The 18,864-nt window shown below is 37.1% G+C and overlaps 2 protein-coding genes across 2 annotated transcripts in view; one reads left to right on the top strand and one right to left on the bottom strand.

Annotated features, from left to right (window-relative positions):
* Nucleotides 1-2,986: 2,986 nt before the first annotated feature.
* On the bottom strand, nt 2,987-8,262 carry pxmp2 (peroxisomal membrane protein 2). Its single transcript, NM_001006884.2, is given in 5 exon segments — nt 2,987-3,338; nt 3,693-3,812; nt 4,942-5,104; nt 6,402-6,518; nt 8,107-8,262. Coding segments are annotated over 5 exon segments (582 nt in total). The 5' UTR covers nt 8,220-8,262; the 3' UTR covers nt 2,987-3,269.
* Nucleotides 8,263-8,603: 341 nt separating this feature from the next.
* The window catches only part of pole (polymerase (DNA directed), epsilon, catalytic subunit), a 47,914-nt gene continuing 37,653 nt past the window's right edge, over nt 8,604-18,864 (top strand). The window contains exons 1-15 of the mRNA XM_004910635.4: nt 8,604-8,746; nt 11,178-11,313; nt 12,023-12,103; nt 12,631-12,675; nt 12,764-12,856; nt 13,159-13,313; nt 14,353-14,494; nt 15,355-15,435; nt 15,570-15,677; nt 16,187-16,297; nt 16,377-16,462; nt 16,560-16,679; nt 16,784-16,916; nt 17,281-17,394; nt 17,581-17,793. Coding sequence (XP_004910692.2) covers nt 8,685-8,746; nt 11,178-11,313; nt 12,023-12,103; nt 12,631-12,675; nt 12,764-12,856; nt 13,159-13,313; nt 14,353-14,494; nt 15,355-15,435; nt 15,570-15,677; nt 16,187-16,297; nt 16,377-16,462; nt 16,560-16,679; nt 16,784-16,916; nt 17,281-17,394; nt 17,581-17,793 — 1,680 coding nt within the window. The 5' untranslated portion in view covers nt 8,604-8,684. The remainder of the gene's footprint in view (nt 8,747-11,177; nt 11,314-12,022; nt 12,104-12,630; nt 12,676-12,763; nt 12,857-13,158; nt 13,314-14,352; nt 14,495-15,354; nt 15,436-15,569; nt 15,678-16,186; nt 16,298-16,376; nt 16,463-16,559; nt 16,680-16,783; nt 16,917-17,280; nt 17,395-17,580; nt 17,794-18,864) is intronic.

Genomic DNA, 18,864 nt, shown 5'->3' with positions numbered 1-18,864 from the left:
GTACTTCCCTTGTGGCTTTCCTCAATTCATACAAAAGATTGCATTTAGCATTCAGTTTGATAACGTTGCATCTGTAATTGAATAAGAAAATAATAAACACATTGTTTTTGCTACTGTAACAGAAATAAAAAGAAAGATATGAATGAAAATGGAAACCAATGACAACACTGTATCTATATACCTATATATATAAAGTTAGATTTAAAACAAGGTTAAAAAGAAAAGCTGCATCTTGATGTTCTTTAAGATGTTTTTATTTTTCCATACAGGTTAAAGTTGTACAAAAGTTCATGGCATTCTTTATTGCAATTTTCTTCTCAGGGACTTCTGCTTTGGTCATTAAACTCTCCAACTATTCATTTACTTTCGGCATCTCTCTTCCTGCCACATTAAATCTAGTGTCAATTAATAGCATGCACTCTCAACTCTTTGGTCTCAGAATTGATCTTTAGTCCTATAGCTTTTGCTCCTATTTCTCCAGGGATATCCGTATACGTCATCCATGCAGTTCTAGGTTGTCTTCAACCCCTCAATGTAATTATCTTATTCGTCTCTTCATAACATTGTCAAGAACAAACATAAACAGGGTTGGTGACTACAACACTGTCAAACTACAGCAGTTAGGGTAAATGGTTTACTAAGCTTTCGCTCATCTAAGATTTGGCATTCAAAGCCATTTTACATTTCTTGGATATTAATGATCTTTTCCGGTATACTATAAAATACATAAGTGTCTTCCACGGAGCCTCCTTGCTTATGAAATCAAAGGTTTTTCTCAAAGTTGATCATCTACACACACACACACACACACACACACACAGGTATGGGATCCTTTATCTGGAAACCTGTTATCCAGAAATTTCAGAATTACGGAAGGGCCCTTTCCCATAGACTCCATTCTAATTTATCTTTGTCTCATTTTTGTACAGCACAGGAACCTGACATTTTACCAGGGGTGTGTAGACTTTTTATATCGTGTGTGTTTTTAAAATCCATGAACTGAGGTGGTGATTTGGCAAAAAGTCAAATCTATTTTGAAACGAATAGTAACTTCTCAGTTGTTTTCTTAAAAGGATTCTCTCAATTTTTATGGTGTCCTTTTTTTTCTAAATTACTCTGTCTACATAGCAAATAATTTACTCATTTAGAGGCAGATTTACTAATAATTAATTTTTTTGTTTTTAGAACCTCACAAACTCATGAGTTTTTTAAATAAAAAAATGTGATTATGTATTTATTAATAGTCACTATAATTTGTAAGTTGATTGTTCAAAAGTTTTGAATTTTGAGTTATTTTTATGCGAAATGTTCAACTTTTTTTTTCTCAAAAAATTCAAGAATAGTAATTGCTCAGCAGCCATTTGGAACATTATTGTTTTCCAAGAATGAGCACCAATGTGTTTAAGTTTTACTTTCACTCTGTGATATAGAAAACAAGGATGGGATTAACTTCCCCTTGAAAGTGTGTGAAATTAAAAAATAATGGGATTAACCTTGAAAACCTGCCAATTTTTTTTTTTTTTTTTGCCACAAAAAGTTAACTAAACGTTAATAAATAACAAATTATGGGAGTTATTTTTGAAAAACTCAAATTTTGGGGGAAAAAATTTCCAAAGTCTTTTGGAATTTTTAGAGAAACAATATAGGAAAAAACGAGTACTGGCAAAAACCCATTTGTTAATCTCTAAAATTTTCTCTAAATTGCTTAGTAAATGTGCTCCTAAAAGTTTCAATGTAAAACTAAATACATATTTAATTAATGTAAGCAAAATAAATAGTACTTGTGTTGCAAACATTCTGTATTTTAAATTAAAAAAAAAAAATCCATATTAAGGTTTTTTTTTACAATAAAGCAAGATTCATTGATTTGTTTTTACCATTAACCATTACCAGCTTCCCTTGTAATCATTAGAGATTGTTTAAATACATATCATGAACTCTGCATAAACAAGACACTCTCTTCCCCCAGTGGCCTCTAGGAAGTTGAAACACTAAAGTACTTTGAGTTTCACCATTTGCACTGTTGTTGCAAAACAAACAAATGCAAATACTTCTAAATTAAAATATCATATAAGCAAACAAACAACAGTTTGCACTTACTGATCTGGTAGTACCCTGGAGGGCCTTTAAAGGAGAAAGAAAGGCTAAGTCACTTGGGGGTGCCAAAATGTTAGGCACCCCCAAGTGACTTAGATCGCCTACCTTTTACCCCGGGCTGGTGCCCCTGTACGAAGAGAACAGCACCAGCCCGGGGTAGCAGCGAGCACTTCCTACTTCCTATTCGCTTGCGCGCGCATGCGCAGTAGAGTGAAAAGCTGAACTTAAAAAAACAAAGTCGGCTTTTTACTCTACTGCGCATGTGCCGGCTGACGGATTTCGCCGGGAGAAGAAAGAGGAAGGAGGAAGCGCTTCCTACAGGTACCCTGGGCTGGTGCTTTATTCTCCTAACAGGGGCACCAGCCCAGGGTACAAGGTAAGCGATCTAAGTCACTTGGGGGTGCCTAACATTTTGGCACCCCCAAGTGACTTAGCCTTTCCTTCTCCTTTAAAGCTTCAAATATCATCAGTCAGTTTATACATCCGCCCAGGATTGCCCATATGAATCTTACCAAAAGGTCTTAACGCAGGGACTTCTAGTCACTCTCTATAGCCCAAAATATGATTTAAACCCATCCCCACCAAATCATAACAGTATTGTTCAAGTATCCAAAACAACAATTCAGCTTGTACACAAATTACAAAACCAGTCCCTGTCATATATTCACACTTGGTCCTAGTTTGGCAAAAACAAAAGAACTACATGCAATTCTTTAATAATTTGCATTCCACTATTAGAGATAACAATGGCAGGCTATTTTCCTATAGTTTAGGTGCTCAAAAGGCAATACCTTACCTGAGGTGAATACATTTTCACTATTACCAGACTGCTTGTTTCAAGAGTACACAGCTTTGTTATTTTATCCCAGATTATCATTTCACTCTTCTCTTTTTTTCAAAACATGGCTATATTTATTCTTAAAACTTTCTTAATGCTCGTATTGAGCACTATTACAAAGTTAAAGTTAATGCATACAGTTTTCTGACTCTTACAGTAATAAGCTCCTTATTAGCACCTGAAGTAATGGCAAACATGAGTCTGTTTAGTGGTGACTTAAATTGTGTTAGATTAATAAGTTATAGGAATTCAGTGACATTTTCTATGTTAATCAAAAAACAATTATCTCATTCAGCTACTGCGTTTCTGCAATCTGTATCTGCTTGTCTCAATGTCAGTTCCGGGTTGAGGAAAGGTATGCATACCAGAAGAAAGCCACCAGGTTGGCAAACAAGACTCTAAACTGCAAGGATAGAAGAGATGTAGAATTAGAAAATCATCATATTCTTTTCTATGGCTACACAATTATACTATTAGCAAGAAAGTTGCTAAAGTTTTAGTTTCATTACGGCAGCTTTTTAGATATCTTGGTTTTGGCTCACAATAAAGCCACGGCTCCAGTGCCAGACAAAATGCTGTGTGTTGAAAAAATTCATTATGATAGACTGAGAACTTATTATTTTTAACATTTTTATAAATTATATCTATTTTTCTCTAAGTCAGAGATTGGAAAACAATACATTAGCAATATGATCCCAGGTATTTTGCTTCATTACTTTGTTATCCCAAGAAATTAGATAAATATGTATTTTCTTACTTGTACTGGTACGTAATTAATATTGATAAACTGAAAGGGTGTCCAGACTTTCCAGTTCAACTTTAATGCTTGCCAATAACTGCTTTTCAGCTTTTGATTTAGTTTTGTAAAATTTTTACCCTGCAGAACAAATAAAAAAAGAGTCAACATACTGCTATATGCTCACCTTTTGGAATTTGAGACTATATAATCAATCATTAGTTACTCTGCATTAAACAAAACCAAAGAAATGAGGGCAGCCAGGAAAAGACACATAACAACGTAATTAAAGGGGTTGTTCATCTTTCAGTTAACTGTTTTTTTATGATGAGTGATATTCTGAAATAATTTGCAATTGGTCTTCATTTTTCATTATTTGTAGTTTTTTAGTGATTTCAGTTTCAGTTCAGGAGTTTTCCAGTTTGGAGTTTCAGCAGATAATTTGTTGCTAGGTTACCTTAGCCTCCAGGGAGTGGTTTAAATGAAGGACTGGAATTTTAATAGAAGAAGAACCAAATAGAAAAAAGGTATAATAAATAATAAAACTGTAGCCTCACAGCACAATCGTTTTCTAGCTGCTGGGGTCAGTGGCCCCCATTTCAAACTGCAAAGAGTTCGAAGAAGAAACTATAACAAACATATAATGAAGACCAATTGAAAAGTTGCTTAGAATTGGTCATTTCATAACAATCGTTTGTACATGCCACAATTACTATTTTCTTGCTTCCTTTATTTAAATAAAATTTAACTGTGCATTAACATTTACAAATGTAAACGAGGTTTCATATGATATCATCAGTGTGTGTGTATGGCCAGCTTAAGAGGTTAGAGAGCTGAAAGCATGAAGTAGAGTTCTGACTATTATGTTAGACATCTGTCCACTTTAACCTTTATAGATTACATTTTTGCCTGACTAACTATATTGCAAACTGTGCAAATGTTTTATTTTGCACAGTCTGCCTATTTTACCCAGTTTCATTTTTACACTGAACTGTTGATTTAATGCTTTCTGGTAAAACAAATTGCTTTGCCAAATTGTACAGTGTACTGTATTCGGACAAATGAAAAAGCAGAAATAGAGACAGTCTCCAAAATAAAACAGCATTTGGTGCATTTCTGAGACACAGCAATTTACCATATATATGTTTTATATTCATCACAATTACACATGGGTACTAAGAATGTTGCTTCTCATAGTGTTCTGTATACCTTAGATGCAAGAGTCACCACTGGAACCTGACATGAAGCTAAAAGTGAAATGGCCACCCACCTCCAGTAGATTCATCACCAAGAAAAATAGAAGTAGAAAAGCTGGTGCAATTATTAATCGTTCAATTAGGAGTCTCTGTAGCCCAGCTAGGGGTGCAGATGAAGGTACCAGCTGCTCCAATAACAAGTAGAAATAGTGAGACAGTGGGCCAGTGAAGAGTAAGCTGTAAGGTAAAATCTTCTGTCAAATATTTTATAATAACAAATCTACCATAAAACAAGGCAATTAAATCTTTTAATTTAACCTATTTTAGATATTGTTCCTTAAAAGGTAAGGAAAAAAGTCACATACACTGACAAACACAATGAATTTTTTTTTTTTCAAGACATCTACTGATTCACTATACAGGTATGGGATCTGTTATCCGGAAACCCGATATCCAGAAAGCTCAGAATAACGGAAAGCCTTTCTCCCATAGACTCCATTTAGATCAAATAATTCAGATTTTAAAAATTGATTTCCTTTTTCTCTGTAAAAATAAAACAGTGCTTTGTACTTGATCCCAATAAGATACAATTAATCCTTACTGGATGCAAAAATAATCCTGTTGGGTTTAATTCATGTTTTATTGATTTTTTAGTAACCTTAAGGTATTAAGATCCAAATTACGGAAAGACCCCTTATCCGGAATACCCTTGTCCCGAGCATTCTGGATAACGGGTCCTATATCTGTACTGTTTTGCTGTCCAACAGGTTCACCTTCTTTAGTCTGGTTCTTGCCATGCCTGTCTCTACAAGCATTCAATTCACATAAAACTCTCAGCTGCTCAGCTTAAACTAAATAACAATGGCAACAGGATATTCATATCCGTGCAGTACTCCTGTTATTTATGTGAAGTTATGTATGGACACAGAGAAAATAAAGGATACAGCAACAAGCAAGTAGTGAAAAGCTCAACAGAAGTACTGATATAACACTAAAAGAAAATAAAAAGAATAGAAAGAGAGAAAAGGAAAAGATGAAGATGAAATGTCGAAGTGACAAAATATAAGCAGAGAGGAGAGTGCAGAGGTTATAGGAGGTTATAGTAGCAGAACGGTCATGAATTCCAATGCAAAAATGTCCCTGCTCCTGCAATGTCTGCCATGCTAAAGTCACCTATTCCCAGCAAAATCTGAATGAAAGTACACTAAACATTTTACAGCCCACCTCACCGGTGACTTTATCCTCCATCCATTGACCTCCTAGTCCACTGCAATATGGTATGCAAATAACTTCCCGTTGACTCCCAATATATAAAGTAAGCGCTAAGGATCCACGTGCAAAATTTCAGGTCAACTATTAGTTTACAATTATAAACTATAAAGGATAAGAGAGGTATGGTTAACTCTGAAAAACTGCATTGGGATGCTTTATTAAAGGAGAAGGAAAGATAAAAATCACAAAGCATATATTATAATGGTAAAAAACAAGCCAATGTTTGAGACGTAAATGTTAATATTTTTCTGTGCATGCTCACCCATAAACAGCAAATCGAAGTGGTCCTCTAAGGTCCACATTCTGAGGGTGCTTCTGCTCTTTGCGCCACTTCTGTATGGTTTGGGACAAAATGTTTCCTAGTGCAGACAGAATAGCACTAAAGTAGAAAAAAGAAACAGCATTATACAAGTAATGCCCAATAACAGTATTAGACTAAAGCAGATGTTTACTCCACAAAAGAGAACTTTTTTAATATATTGGATAGTTGCTTAGAATCACACTTACTTTTACTGGGAACATTTTTATTTTTGGGAATATCCCTACACAATTTGTTATGTGCTGATGTCACAACTTTACAGTGTTACAGTGAAATACAGACTCTCCTCCCCCACTTGTTGGTCAAAGGTCCACATTTTTGGACTCTGCCCAAGGTTTTTATACATGTCCTAACTAGGAGAAAAACAGCAAGTTTGTAGGAATCATGTGACGATTTTTGCAGGCAAAAATTTGTGAATAGAAACACTCAGGCATCTATATAAGTCACTGTGAAGTTACTGATTCAGAAAACTACTTGGCAGTAGTCAAGAGAGTCAATCATCTGCTTACTCAGTAGGTTTTTACTGCAATCATTCAGGTCAAACACTGGGTAAAGTAAAGGTTGGAAATCCAATGTTAAGGGCATAGGCTACTTACCAGAAATCAAAAAAAGAGGGATGGTGAATTTATGGCAAGCAATTTTAAATGCATAGTTGACCCACTGTCAAAAGAAATGTCCTCCTGCACCAGATTTGTAAGGAATGCTTGTATGTGTGTATTTAAAAAAAAATTTTTGCTGTACAATTTTACAGTATACAAAGTACACACAGGGAGGACGAGCATTATAATATATAGAAAGCATCAATATACTATGGTAAGAGACACAGTAAGAAGTGCAACTAGTATCTCTGAAGAAGCATTAGTTCCTTTTTGCTATTGTGATGACTATACACACAATGATGGACCTGATTGCTATTGATACCGCGTGCATTGGCAAACAAAGAGAGACCACCTTTACACACAGAGGGAATAGGAAAAACTTGTTCCTAAGTGCATGCTAATTTGCACCCATTTTTGCTTCCAATGATGTCAACCCCTTTCTGAGCACTGACCAGGGTGCTCAACGCACAACAAAACTCTCTGCACTAGAAGAGACAAATCTGATTTAAGAAATGCAATTTTGGCACTGCCCCTGCTAACCCATAAACTGCAGGCACTGGCTCCTAACTTACCTCATGGCAGGAGCACAACTGCACAAGCAAGTTGTGCCAGCTACTATGGAGGAAGTCTAAGAAAAAACTCTGCATTGCGAGTAAGAAAAAAAAAGACAATATAAATTGTGGCCCTTTAGCCATCTTTCTACTTCAAAGCAGTACATAATACATTTCATTATAAGAAGAATAAACATCCCCAAGTCTGAGTAATGACAGAGAGACAGCACTACACCCCTGCATGTACACAGGGACAAGCACTTACCCTAACAGGCACTGTAGATCAACAGACAAGGGGCTGCTGCACAACATACAATAGATATTTATAATATAAGTGTTGTAATTGGCACATAAACGTGTTCCTCCCTCTTGTTTTACATACGTTATAGACATAATTCGCATTTGTGGTTATTACAACCCTCATTTTAATATGTTAGTGAACTACAATGCCCAGCTAATAACACGTGAAAAATCCACTACTTACGCCCATAAGGTTACCTAGTCAGTGCCTTTGTCAGTACAGGGCGGCTGTGCAGAAGCTGCAGGTACCTCAGCAGCAATACCGTGTGAAGCGGGGCTCTGCCCGGTACTGGTTTAGAAGCTACCGGCATTTTGATTTAGAACTCTTAGTACCTCTTGAAGATTTAGACAGGTGCAAGCTAAACTCCTACTCCGACAGCAGTTGCCATAACACTCCTAGCCACACCCCCACTGAGATTTTTTTTGGTTTAGGGCATGTCAAAAAACTAACTGCAAATATTGCATTCATTTTTGCTTTTAAGGAAATATGATTCCCCGAAGCCAATATCAACGTTTAGGTTATTTTATTGTTCTGTTATGTTACATTATGCGGAACAGTAACTGTCACCGTTGTGGTGACATTTTTTTCGGCTCAGCCGTAGTATTTACATTTACATTCGATCCCTATCTGGGTGGGCGGATCGTGGCGCGTAAAGTAATGCTGCGTTTCTATTGGAACGGGAACAGGCAAGGGATAGGCTGACTGTGTGGTGTGTAGGCGTGGTTAGGATTAGGTGCTGGCGGGAGCTGTTCGGCGCGGGAAGTGAAGGAACGGAATGGTGCTCCAGAACAGTGGAAAGCTACGAGCCGAGCCTCGGGGTGATGGGGAGAATCAGCAGTAAGTGATGTGTACCTGCGTAAGAATGCTGGTTTAATACGCCGGAAAGTGATAAAGGCGAAGTAAAGAAAAATATGGGACTAATGTCATAACATGACAGAGCGATTGCACTTTTTTTTTTTTAAACAGCATTTCTGCAAATACTATACATTGTTGACATGTGAACTTAAGCAGGATCGTGTGTATCGCGCCCAAAGCCAAAGTTATAGGCATAGTTCACAGGAAAAGTTTATGGTACCTGTGACACAGGGTCAAGATCTTAATGGTGGGCCCTCACAGACTCAAGAGCTTTGTAACCTCAAGCAGGTGACTTAGTCAACCCAAAATATAATTTTTTGGTTAATAAAAGAAAACATAATTCTAATCAACTTTGCAATATACATTCATTACAAGTTTGCAATGATTTTTGACTTGTTTGTATATGTCATTGCTATTAGAAGTAGTGTTTGCCAGTCCTTTTCTATTCTCTGCCCTGGTGGCTCTTGTATATGAAGCAATGTAACGCAAGGCAGGAGACTGACAGGCCTTTCTGGCAACATTGTTGAAAAAGTAACAACCAGTAGTTCAGCTAATGCTGCTTTCGGTAGCAATGACATTTACAAATAACTTAAATTTTCGATAAATTAACATTTAAAAGTTGCTCGGAATTATGCTTTCCTTTATTAGGCAAAAATTATTTTTTGGGTTGTCCTTTTAAATATATGTCCTTTAACCCTTTCACTGCCAGCCGTTTACCTAACCTTTACCTAATTGATAGGCATGGCAGTTTATGTGGGGTAGAAGCTGCAGAAATGAAGGGTGACCCCTGAAAACCATATATTTTTGGAAAGTACACATTCTGACAAATCCAACATGGGTAAAGAAGTCTTTCTACACCAAAGTACCAATCTGGAAAGCTTTCCTAAAGTTAGTGGTTTTTAGTGGCTTTCCTAAAGTTAGTGGTTTTTAGTGGCTTTCCTAAAGTTAGTGGTTTTTAGGCATTTTCTGAAAAATGCCTAAAAATGTTGCAATTTGCCACATACCCACCAGTTTGGAGGGATAGTTTCTGGGGGACTGGAACATGAGACACCCCTCATGTTTAGTATCATTCTGATCGCCCACATATAGGTTAAAGCAAGCCCATATTTTCATAATAATATTGGATACTGGCAAGTGCCAATATTATACGACAGAAACTGGCATGAGAATTGCAGCCCTCTACAGGGGGTCATAAGTGACAAGTTCCTGGGGACTCCCCCCTCATGCAAACGGTAATGAGGAAGGGTCCCAGCAGGGGATAAAAGGGCAAAAGACCCAGTGACTGACAGCTCATGCCTGAGGTCCCAGTTCTGTTGGCGGTGTGTTTCCAAATTCTTGCCTCAGGAGGACACACAGGAATTACTTGGTAACGTACATAGGGTTTCTCTGTGTTTTATTCCATTTTATTTACTGTTTTGTATGTGTATATCTCTTTTTGTAATATCTTTGCATATGCACTGTTTACTTTTGTAATATTAAATATAAAATTGAATACGTTTTGTCCGGTTGCTCAAAAAAGATCTCATGTCGCTTTTATGAATGCTTGGGCTTAAATGCATTCACTACTTGTCTGTGTGTAGAGGGAAAGTTGTCTGTGTAAATGCTAATTAACTAGTTGACTGCTAGCAGGAGAGTGTGTTTAACTGTAATTTAACCCTTCGGCTGCTTGTTGAATTAGTAGAAGCTAACCCTAACTACAGTGAGAGTGTGTGTGATACTTTTGTGTATTGGGAAATAGTACGTGTTGTGGAGAGCAGGCAGATATTCAGATTAGGTTTCTATCGCCTGTTAATGATAGATGGTGGCAGCGAAATAGTTTTTTGGGGTGGTGGTGTGTTTGGTGGTGTCTGATGTTAGTCTAACCTGTGTGAAAGGTGACTGAGTGTAACCCCTTGTTTACCCATCCTGGTGTCACGTGAGTCTGAGAGTGGCTACTAAAATGTTCCTTTAAAAAAAAAAAAAAAAACACGGTAATGTGTTACTAAAGAGTTAGTTGCGGCACCAAAATATTCTGTTTAAAAGTCCCCCAAATCCACCACAGCCCAAAGATACTTACCTGAGCCAACATGGCTAAAGGCTCCTCTGCAGTAATGCTGGGCTGGAGGCAGTGTCATGCTACCATAAGCTGGAGTGCTTTCATTTGTAATTTGCCTGTAGAAGGATTGTGCTGCCCCCAGCCCAACATGACAGGAGATAATCAAAGTGGTTTCCACTTGTGGGTGGCTTTGGGGGACTTTTAGCCATAATTATTTTGGTGCTTCAACTCTATTAATACTGACACGCCTGCACCTCAGTATTTAGAATTGTGTTGCATTCTGAATTTTAGGATTATATGTGTTGGTGTCCTGTATTCAGGGAGTCACAAAGTCTGTGTAACAAGGGCATTGACTAAAAAAAATCATTCTTTTTGCAGAGATGATGCTTCCGCAAGCTCAGCTGCCAAGAGACTGGAACGCAGTCAGTGGACAGACAAGATTGATGCTCAGTATGGTTTTGAGAGGATTCGTGAACCTGGGGAAAAAACAGGCTGGCTGCTCAATATGCACCCGGTCAGTCACATTATATCACCTACAGTCACTTGGCGTAATTTGAAAAGAAATATGAAGACATTGCTATACTTTATAGCTTTTAGGTTTATATGTTAAAAGGGGTTTTCATTCACACATCAACAATGCCCCTGGAGGCTGGACTGCTTTGAGACCTATGCACAGCAGTGATCGTAGCTGGCAGAGTACATAGACATCTGTCACTACATCTTGCTATTCTAAAAGGTTTAGCAATCTACATATCGATGGGTTGAACACTAATAATAAAAAAAGCTTTATTCTAGTGAGTACTTTATTCAGACATTAAAAGCTGTACCAGTCCTTTTCAATAAAAAAAGACCAATACCTGTTAAAGGTCCTGTTAGATACCTTGGTGTCATTGCACCCTTCATATTCCCCACTCTACTCACTGTCTATAATTGTGTAGCCTGTGCATGGACATCAGGTCACATACACACAATTCTGGAATGATGCAAAGCTTGCCTTAATACCAGTGTTCACAGAATAAAACCTACCTGCTTGCTGTGATTGAAGGAAGCAAAATTTAAATCATTTATATAATGTAGGTTAAGTTATGTTGCTCAATTAGCACAATAGAAAGGGATTAGGAATAGGTTACAGGCGCCCTTTAAAATAGAAGCTTTTATTTGGTTGCTTTATTTTGAATGTGCTGAGCAAGAAAAACATCACATTTTAATTTCCTTTTCCAAAGAATGAGATTCTGGATGAGGACAAACGCCTGGTGAGTGCTGTGGATTATTACTTTATACAAGAAGATGGAAGTCGATTTAAGGTGAGCATAAATATCTATCTGTAAATTTAAATAGAGTACACCAAGGGGCAGATTTATCTTTTAGTACGAATGAGAAACAGTTGTATTTTTTCTAGTTGATAGAACTTTGCGTATTTTCTACAATATTTTCGCTAACTTATGCGACTTTGTCGTGCTTTGCTTCAATTTGTGCAACAAAATTGTATTTGTTGCAACGAGTACGAATAATTCTACTTTGATAAATCTGCCCCCAAGTATTAAATATTTGTTGCTAACTGTATTTCTTTGAAAATCATTGCTCCTTTGAAGTGTCGGCAATAAAAAGATATAATACCTGTTATGCTTGCATGCGCCATGTGATCCAACAACCTGTGAAAAATACGCTTCTCCCACTAATTTGTTTCTTGAAAAGCTTGGCTTGGAACAGATTGGAAAATTGTGTGAGCATATTTGTTAAACTCTGGGCTACTTGCTGATTCAGATATTAACAATATTAGTGTAAACCACTCCTTTTAATAGGTTCACTCTGTTTTTATTTTTATCAATAGGTAGCACTGCCATACAAACCATATTTCTATGTAGCCACAAAGAAGGTAAGAGCACTTAAATTTCTTTTCTTATTTGCTGGTGTCCAGACATTTGCAGAAAAGTGTTAATACTTTGCTGTTTAATTTAAAATAGGGTTGTGAGAGGGAGGTTTCCTCTTTCCTTTCCAAAAAGTTCCAGGGGAAGCTGGCAAAGTTGGAGACAATACCAAAGGAAGATCTGGATTTGGTCAGTACACAGTGGCTGCTGTGTGACTCAAGGGGGGATATATGCCCCAGTGGGAGAAACAGATTATCTTTTCCTAGATGGAATGAATGGGGAAGCTTGTGGTTTTAAGCATTTTTTAACCTTTGTAAAAAGTAGCAACTGTAATTTGTTTTTCTAGTTAGAGAATGTTGGCTATTTTGTTGTGCTAAAGCATTTGTATTTTCATTAGGCCAGAAAAGCACATTTGAAAAGTCCCTTTTTGTACCCATTATGGAAAGCACCATAGTGAATACATATGTTTTAGGTTTTCCTTATTTTTGCAGCCAAACCATCTTGTTGGCCTGAAACGAGGCTATATCAAATTGTCTTTCCACTCCGTGGATGACCTTATTAAAGTGAGGAAGGAGATCTCCCCTGCTGTGAGGAAGAACAAAGAGCGCGATCATGCCAGTGACACTTACACAGCCATGCTCTCTAGGTTAGTGTTTGTCATGTTTTTCATTCTTTGGGGTCTACTTATTGACATGCAGTTTTATTATGTCAGAAAATTGTAAATGGGAATAAAATTGCTTCGTTTTCCCTGCCTGTAGATTAATTTAAATTAACTTTTGTGTTTTTTTTACTGTACATGTATTTACGCCATTATTTTATTTGACTTTGTAAAGTCTGTTGAAATCTGCGGAACTAGAGCTCATTTGAATTTGTATAGGGAGGAATCAGGTTTTCTTATGTTTTCAATTCAAAAACTCTCTGCTCATGAGTCAAGACCGAAAAATGGGTTGGTTTCTATCTTCCACTTGTAAACCGTAAAAACTGTTCCTACAATACATTTGTGTATTATGATTGTTCTAAACAAATTCCAAATCAAATCATAGATTAGTTGCAACCCTAATTTGGCCATTTTGCCCAGTTTCATCCTCATTCACATTCAGCCAAAGCATACCAAATCCAAACTTTTAATGTGACATGAAAACTTAGGGCAAAATAACTCCCTTTATGCAATGGAGTTTACATAAACACTTCATGCCATTTTGTGTTATATAAATATCTAGGAAAGGCAGAACTCAAGTCATGTGTGCAACCAGAAACTTTAAATATAATATACACATATCTGGATGCAACCTAAACTTTTTAGAGTCTGCTGTGGCTGAAAATAAAACCACTCCCTCTTGAAACGGCAGACCCTACTTAGCATATACTATTCTAAAAGACCGCAAACTGCAGGGCCTGAAACAGTAGCGGGTGGGAGAACAACCCAGAGATTAGATTAAGGATGCATGCTTTTTTTCTGGCCAAGATGTTTACCAAAATATGAGAGTTAAACTATGAAAATGTTTCTATACTTAAGCATTATATCTGTAGGCAAAATACTGGGCCAGAAAGTGGATCTTATAAGTCAAGCATTTACTGTGTAGGTTTTCTTTTCTTCTGCTAAAATGATGTCACTGCTAAGTAAAATAGCCAATTTTCCATTTCTTTCTTTAGACTATTTTTAAATTATATTTTATTGTATGTAGTGCCCTGACTGGGAATAACATGGGTGCAGAGGAGGAAGGTCCTTCCAAGAAGATCTCTGATCAGATGGAGAATATAGTAGACATGCGGGAATATGATGTTCCATACCATGTGAGAGTTTCCATAGATCTAAAAATACATGTGGTGAGTATAAGAACTTTTGAAAATGTTCAGCAATAAGGAATATGTCATCAGGGTCTTTAACTGTAATTGTAATAATAGCGCACAGGCATATTCTCTGCCTGTATATGTCAATTACCATAATTTTCAGACAGAAAAAGATGGTGGAGATTTCCCCACCTCGTTCCATACCCATTAGTTTGTGTTCTGGCAGCATGTATGTTTAAAGAAGAAAGAAAGAAAGTTACAATCACTGAGGTGATTGTAATTGCTTACCTGGAACCCTAGGCCAGTGCTCCCATGTGCCAAAAACTCCATCAGCCCGTGGGTTCGTGCAATTGAGAGATTCTCTTCCTGTCCTTGTCTATTATCGGAATCTCAGGGTCGGTGCATGTGCAGTACAGTAAAACGCCAACTTTTTTGTTTACTCTACGCTGCTCATGTGCAAGCTGCGCAAAGGTAGAAAAAGGAGAAGGGTCGCTTGATTGCAGGTACCTAGGACCTGTGTGTTTTTTTCTGGTAACAGGAGCACCAGCCTGGGATATCGGGTAAGTTATCAGATAAGTTGATAAAAAAAGTAGTATAGTTGTTTCCTTTTCTTAATATTTAGTAAATTTATAGTAAAACTTTGGCATAAGGAAAATAGCAGAAAACTTGGGAGTGCATAAAACTAAACTGCATTGAAATTATATTTTAATAAATACTGTTTCTATACCAAAATCAGTTTATTTTTCAATTGACATTTAGGGCCAGTGTGAGAATATAGTAATGTTTTTGAAACTTTTTCCCAGCATTCAAGTTCAACACAGATTTTATACAATATACCAGCTGCTATAACATTGAGTTTACGCTTCTTCTGAGCTTTCGTGTTTCAATTTTTTCAGGCACACTGGTATAATATTCGGTATCGTGGAAGCTCTTCCCCTCCAGAAATCACACGACGGGATGACCTTGTGGAAAGGCCTGTATGTATTCTACATCTGTACAGTATGGCACATGCATTATCTTTTGCAATCATTCCACTGGGAGGGAAGAGAATGTATTGTAGGAAAAAAAGGAGGAGCCTTAATTGTTTTAAATGTCTTTATCTATCCCGCAGGACCCAGTAGTCTTGGCATTTGACATTGAAACCACAAAGCTGCCTTTAAAGTTTCCAGATGCTGAAACAGACCAAATTATGATGATTTCCTACATGATTGATGGACAGGTTAGTTTTAACTCAAGCAAAGGTTGCTGTTGATCAGTATTTTTACTTTGTTATTCAATTTATATAAAGCTATTTGCAGTACAAGGAATAAAAATAACCTTTGTTTTAGCAGTATGCACAGAGCTTTCTGTGGCCATATTTTGAAGCTTTGAAGATTTAGGGACGATAGAATTGTAGGATACTGTTGTAGTATAATGAAATTGAGAAGATAATGCTGAGCCTCCAGTGCACAAAGTAATTTATTAGGCAAATGTTAGGCTTTCCATTAACACCATAAAAAACTTTGCAGGTCTAGTCCATCAGCTAAAAAATATTTATATCAAACAACTTAACAGTATATGCTAGCTTCTGATTAGTTGCTGTCTGTCACTATTTATTTAAGCTATGGAAACTTTCATTACAGTTTTTTTAGTTTTGAGTGGTGATAAAAAGTCAGCCACAGTAAGCTGATTTCTTACATTTATCATTTAGATCCCGAGCTCGTTTCCAACAACTTTGTCTTATTATAGGGTTACCTGATAACAAATCGAGAAATTGTATCAGAGGATATTGAAGACTTTGAATTCACACCAAAGCCTGAGTATGAAGGGCCTTTTTGCATCTTTAATGAACCAGATGAGGTAAGTAATTGCTAGAGATCGTGTCTTGCAAACGTCTCTACTTTTTGCTTTAGGCTACAACTTCTGTTTTCAATTTTAGGCACATCTTATCCAGAGATGGTTTGAACACATGCAAGAGACCAAGCCCAATATAATTGTAACATACAATGGGGATTTCTTTGACTGGTAAATGGCATCTCTGACTGCTACTTAATGCCCTTAAAAAAAAATTGCATTTGTGAATGAGCTAATTTCTGTGTAAACTTCCTGACTTTCTCTGCAGGCCATTTGTAGAAACTCGTGCTTCAGTGCATGGGATGAGTATGCTTCAGGAGATTGGATTTCAGAAAGACAATCAAGGAGAATACAAATCTCCTCCTTGCATTCACATGGATTGTCTCAGGTAGATTGCAAAAGTACTAAAACGGTGCTTTTCTATGCATTTATAGGACTTGTTGACTGTTAGGATAAAGTAGTATGAATGTTTAGATTCTAATTTTCTGACAGGTGGGTGAAGAGAGACAGTTATCTGCCTGTTGGAAGTCACAACCTCAAAGCTGCTGCTAAAGCTAAGCTGGGTTATGACCCAGTGGAGCTGGATCCAGAGGAGATGTGTCGCATGGCTACTGAGGAACCACAGGTACAAGAAATCAGGGATGCCCTTAATCCTCAACTTTAGTATTCAGTCAAATACTAAATCCACCACACTGTAGTTGAAAAAAAATGCAGACTTCCGAGTCACTTGTTAATTATAGTTTGGCTGCATCCTCGGAAAAAAAAACAAATATGCAGGATTTGGTGCATGCCTAGAAAAACATGTAAAAATAAGGTATTGTTAATCTGAATTTTTAATTTGAATATAACTAACCAGTTAATACAAACTTTTGACCTGCATAACCTATTGATATTGATTATGTAATTGCTCAGAAGTCGGTTATTTGATTCACTGTAATTTAGCAGTCAAGCAGTACTCCGTGTAACACAGCATGTCACCTTTTTCATAGGTCCTCGCAACATACTCTGTGTCAGATGCAGTAGCAACTTATTATATGTACATGAAGTATGTTCATCCCTTCATCTTTGCCCTCTGCACTATTATTCCAATGGAGCCTGATGAGGTATGAGAAATTTGTGTTGCTTGTAGTGGGACATCGTTTTATCTGTGCTTGTATATTATATTTCATATTATGCTTTATTTTTGGTGCCCCCTTTTTTAAATCACATTTAAATTCTATTTGTTCATTATGTTACATTTCAGTAAAATGGCTTATTGCCATGTTTTGCTTCATTTTCTCACTGTGCAGGTCCTGAGAAAAGGCTCAGGAACCCTCTGCGAGGCACTGCTGATGGTTCAGGCATACCATGCGAATATAATTTTCCCCAACAAACAAGAGGCAGTGTTCAACAAGCTAACCAGTGATGGCCATGTGCTGGATTCTGAGACCTATGTAGGTGGACATGTGGAGGCTCTTGAGTCTGGAGTGTTTCGGAGTGATATTCCTTGCCGCTTTAAAATGGTATGTATTAAGCTTTTGATGAACATATGTTTTAATGACCATAAATATTGTAGAAGGACCTGCAAATTTTCTCTGCTGTGTGTTCTGCATGTGTTCTGCAAATGGGTTAAACTTGTCAGTTCTGTTATTTAAATGGATGGTTCAGCTTCCAAACATTTTTGTAACTACCATTGTTTTCTGATCATTGCTCAGAAATATGAAATTTTTAAATTGCATGGTATTTTAGACATTTTTAATATTGAAATTTAAGGACAAGAAAAATCTTTTTTTAGTAAAAGCCAAAATATACCGTACAGCTGTGTAATGCACGCCACCCTCAGTCTTTTGCCTGCAGCTGTGCGCTGGAAAAAAAAAAAACGCTGACTTCTCATTGCAAATAACCCATAATTCTGTGGGGTCTGAGAGGCCAAGACCAGGGCATGTAATTTGAAATCGGCAGCAGGAGCGGGATCAGCGCAAGCAAGAGAGAGATAGCAACACGCAGGGTAAAGGGTTTATGTTGGCGCATTTGCAGAAACACTGCATCACCCATCCCCTCGTTCATTGTGGTGTGGTTTACAGATACGGACCACATAACATTAGAAGTGAATGTAAGTCAGGGAGGCACTTTTTATAGACCATCATTTAGTGATTAGGTTCAGCTCAATGTAATTTATTATTGGGAATAGACAGGTAAGAAATGCTTTCCTTGTTCTTTAAAACTCAATTTCTTCCCCCCCCTTTTTTTTCTCTGGAGTACCCCAGGGACCTCTTGACACATTAGTTGATACATTTTCTTCACCTGCTAAGCATAATCCCTGAGTTTTATTAGTCACCTGTTGTAATTGATACAATAATTGCAGTTATTCCACAGATGCTGCTGAGAACTGTATCATATAATGTAGCAAATGGTAACCGTTCAGTGTCTGCTGCTAGACTACTGAGCTGCCTGACTGAAACACCAGAAAGGCGATCATTTATGTTTTAATTTTAGAAAGATGGTTAAAAAAAAATAGAAAGCTGTGTTAGTTATATAATGGTCATGCTAAAGTGATAAAACGTGTCTGTGTGTCCACGCTTCACGTAAATGTG

The sequence above is a fragment of the Xenopus tropicalis genome, chromosome 1 (genome assembly GCF_000004195.4).
Source record: "Xenopus tropicalis strain Nigerian chromosome 1, UCB_Xtro_10.0, whole genome shotgun sequence".
Taxonomy (NCBI): domain Eukaryota; kingdom Metazoa; phylum Chordata; class Amphibia; order Anura; family Pipidae; genus Xenopus; species Xenopus tropicalis.
Note: the sequence above shows the minus strand (reverse complement) of the source record. Positions and strands in the feature narration are given on the sequence as shown.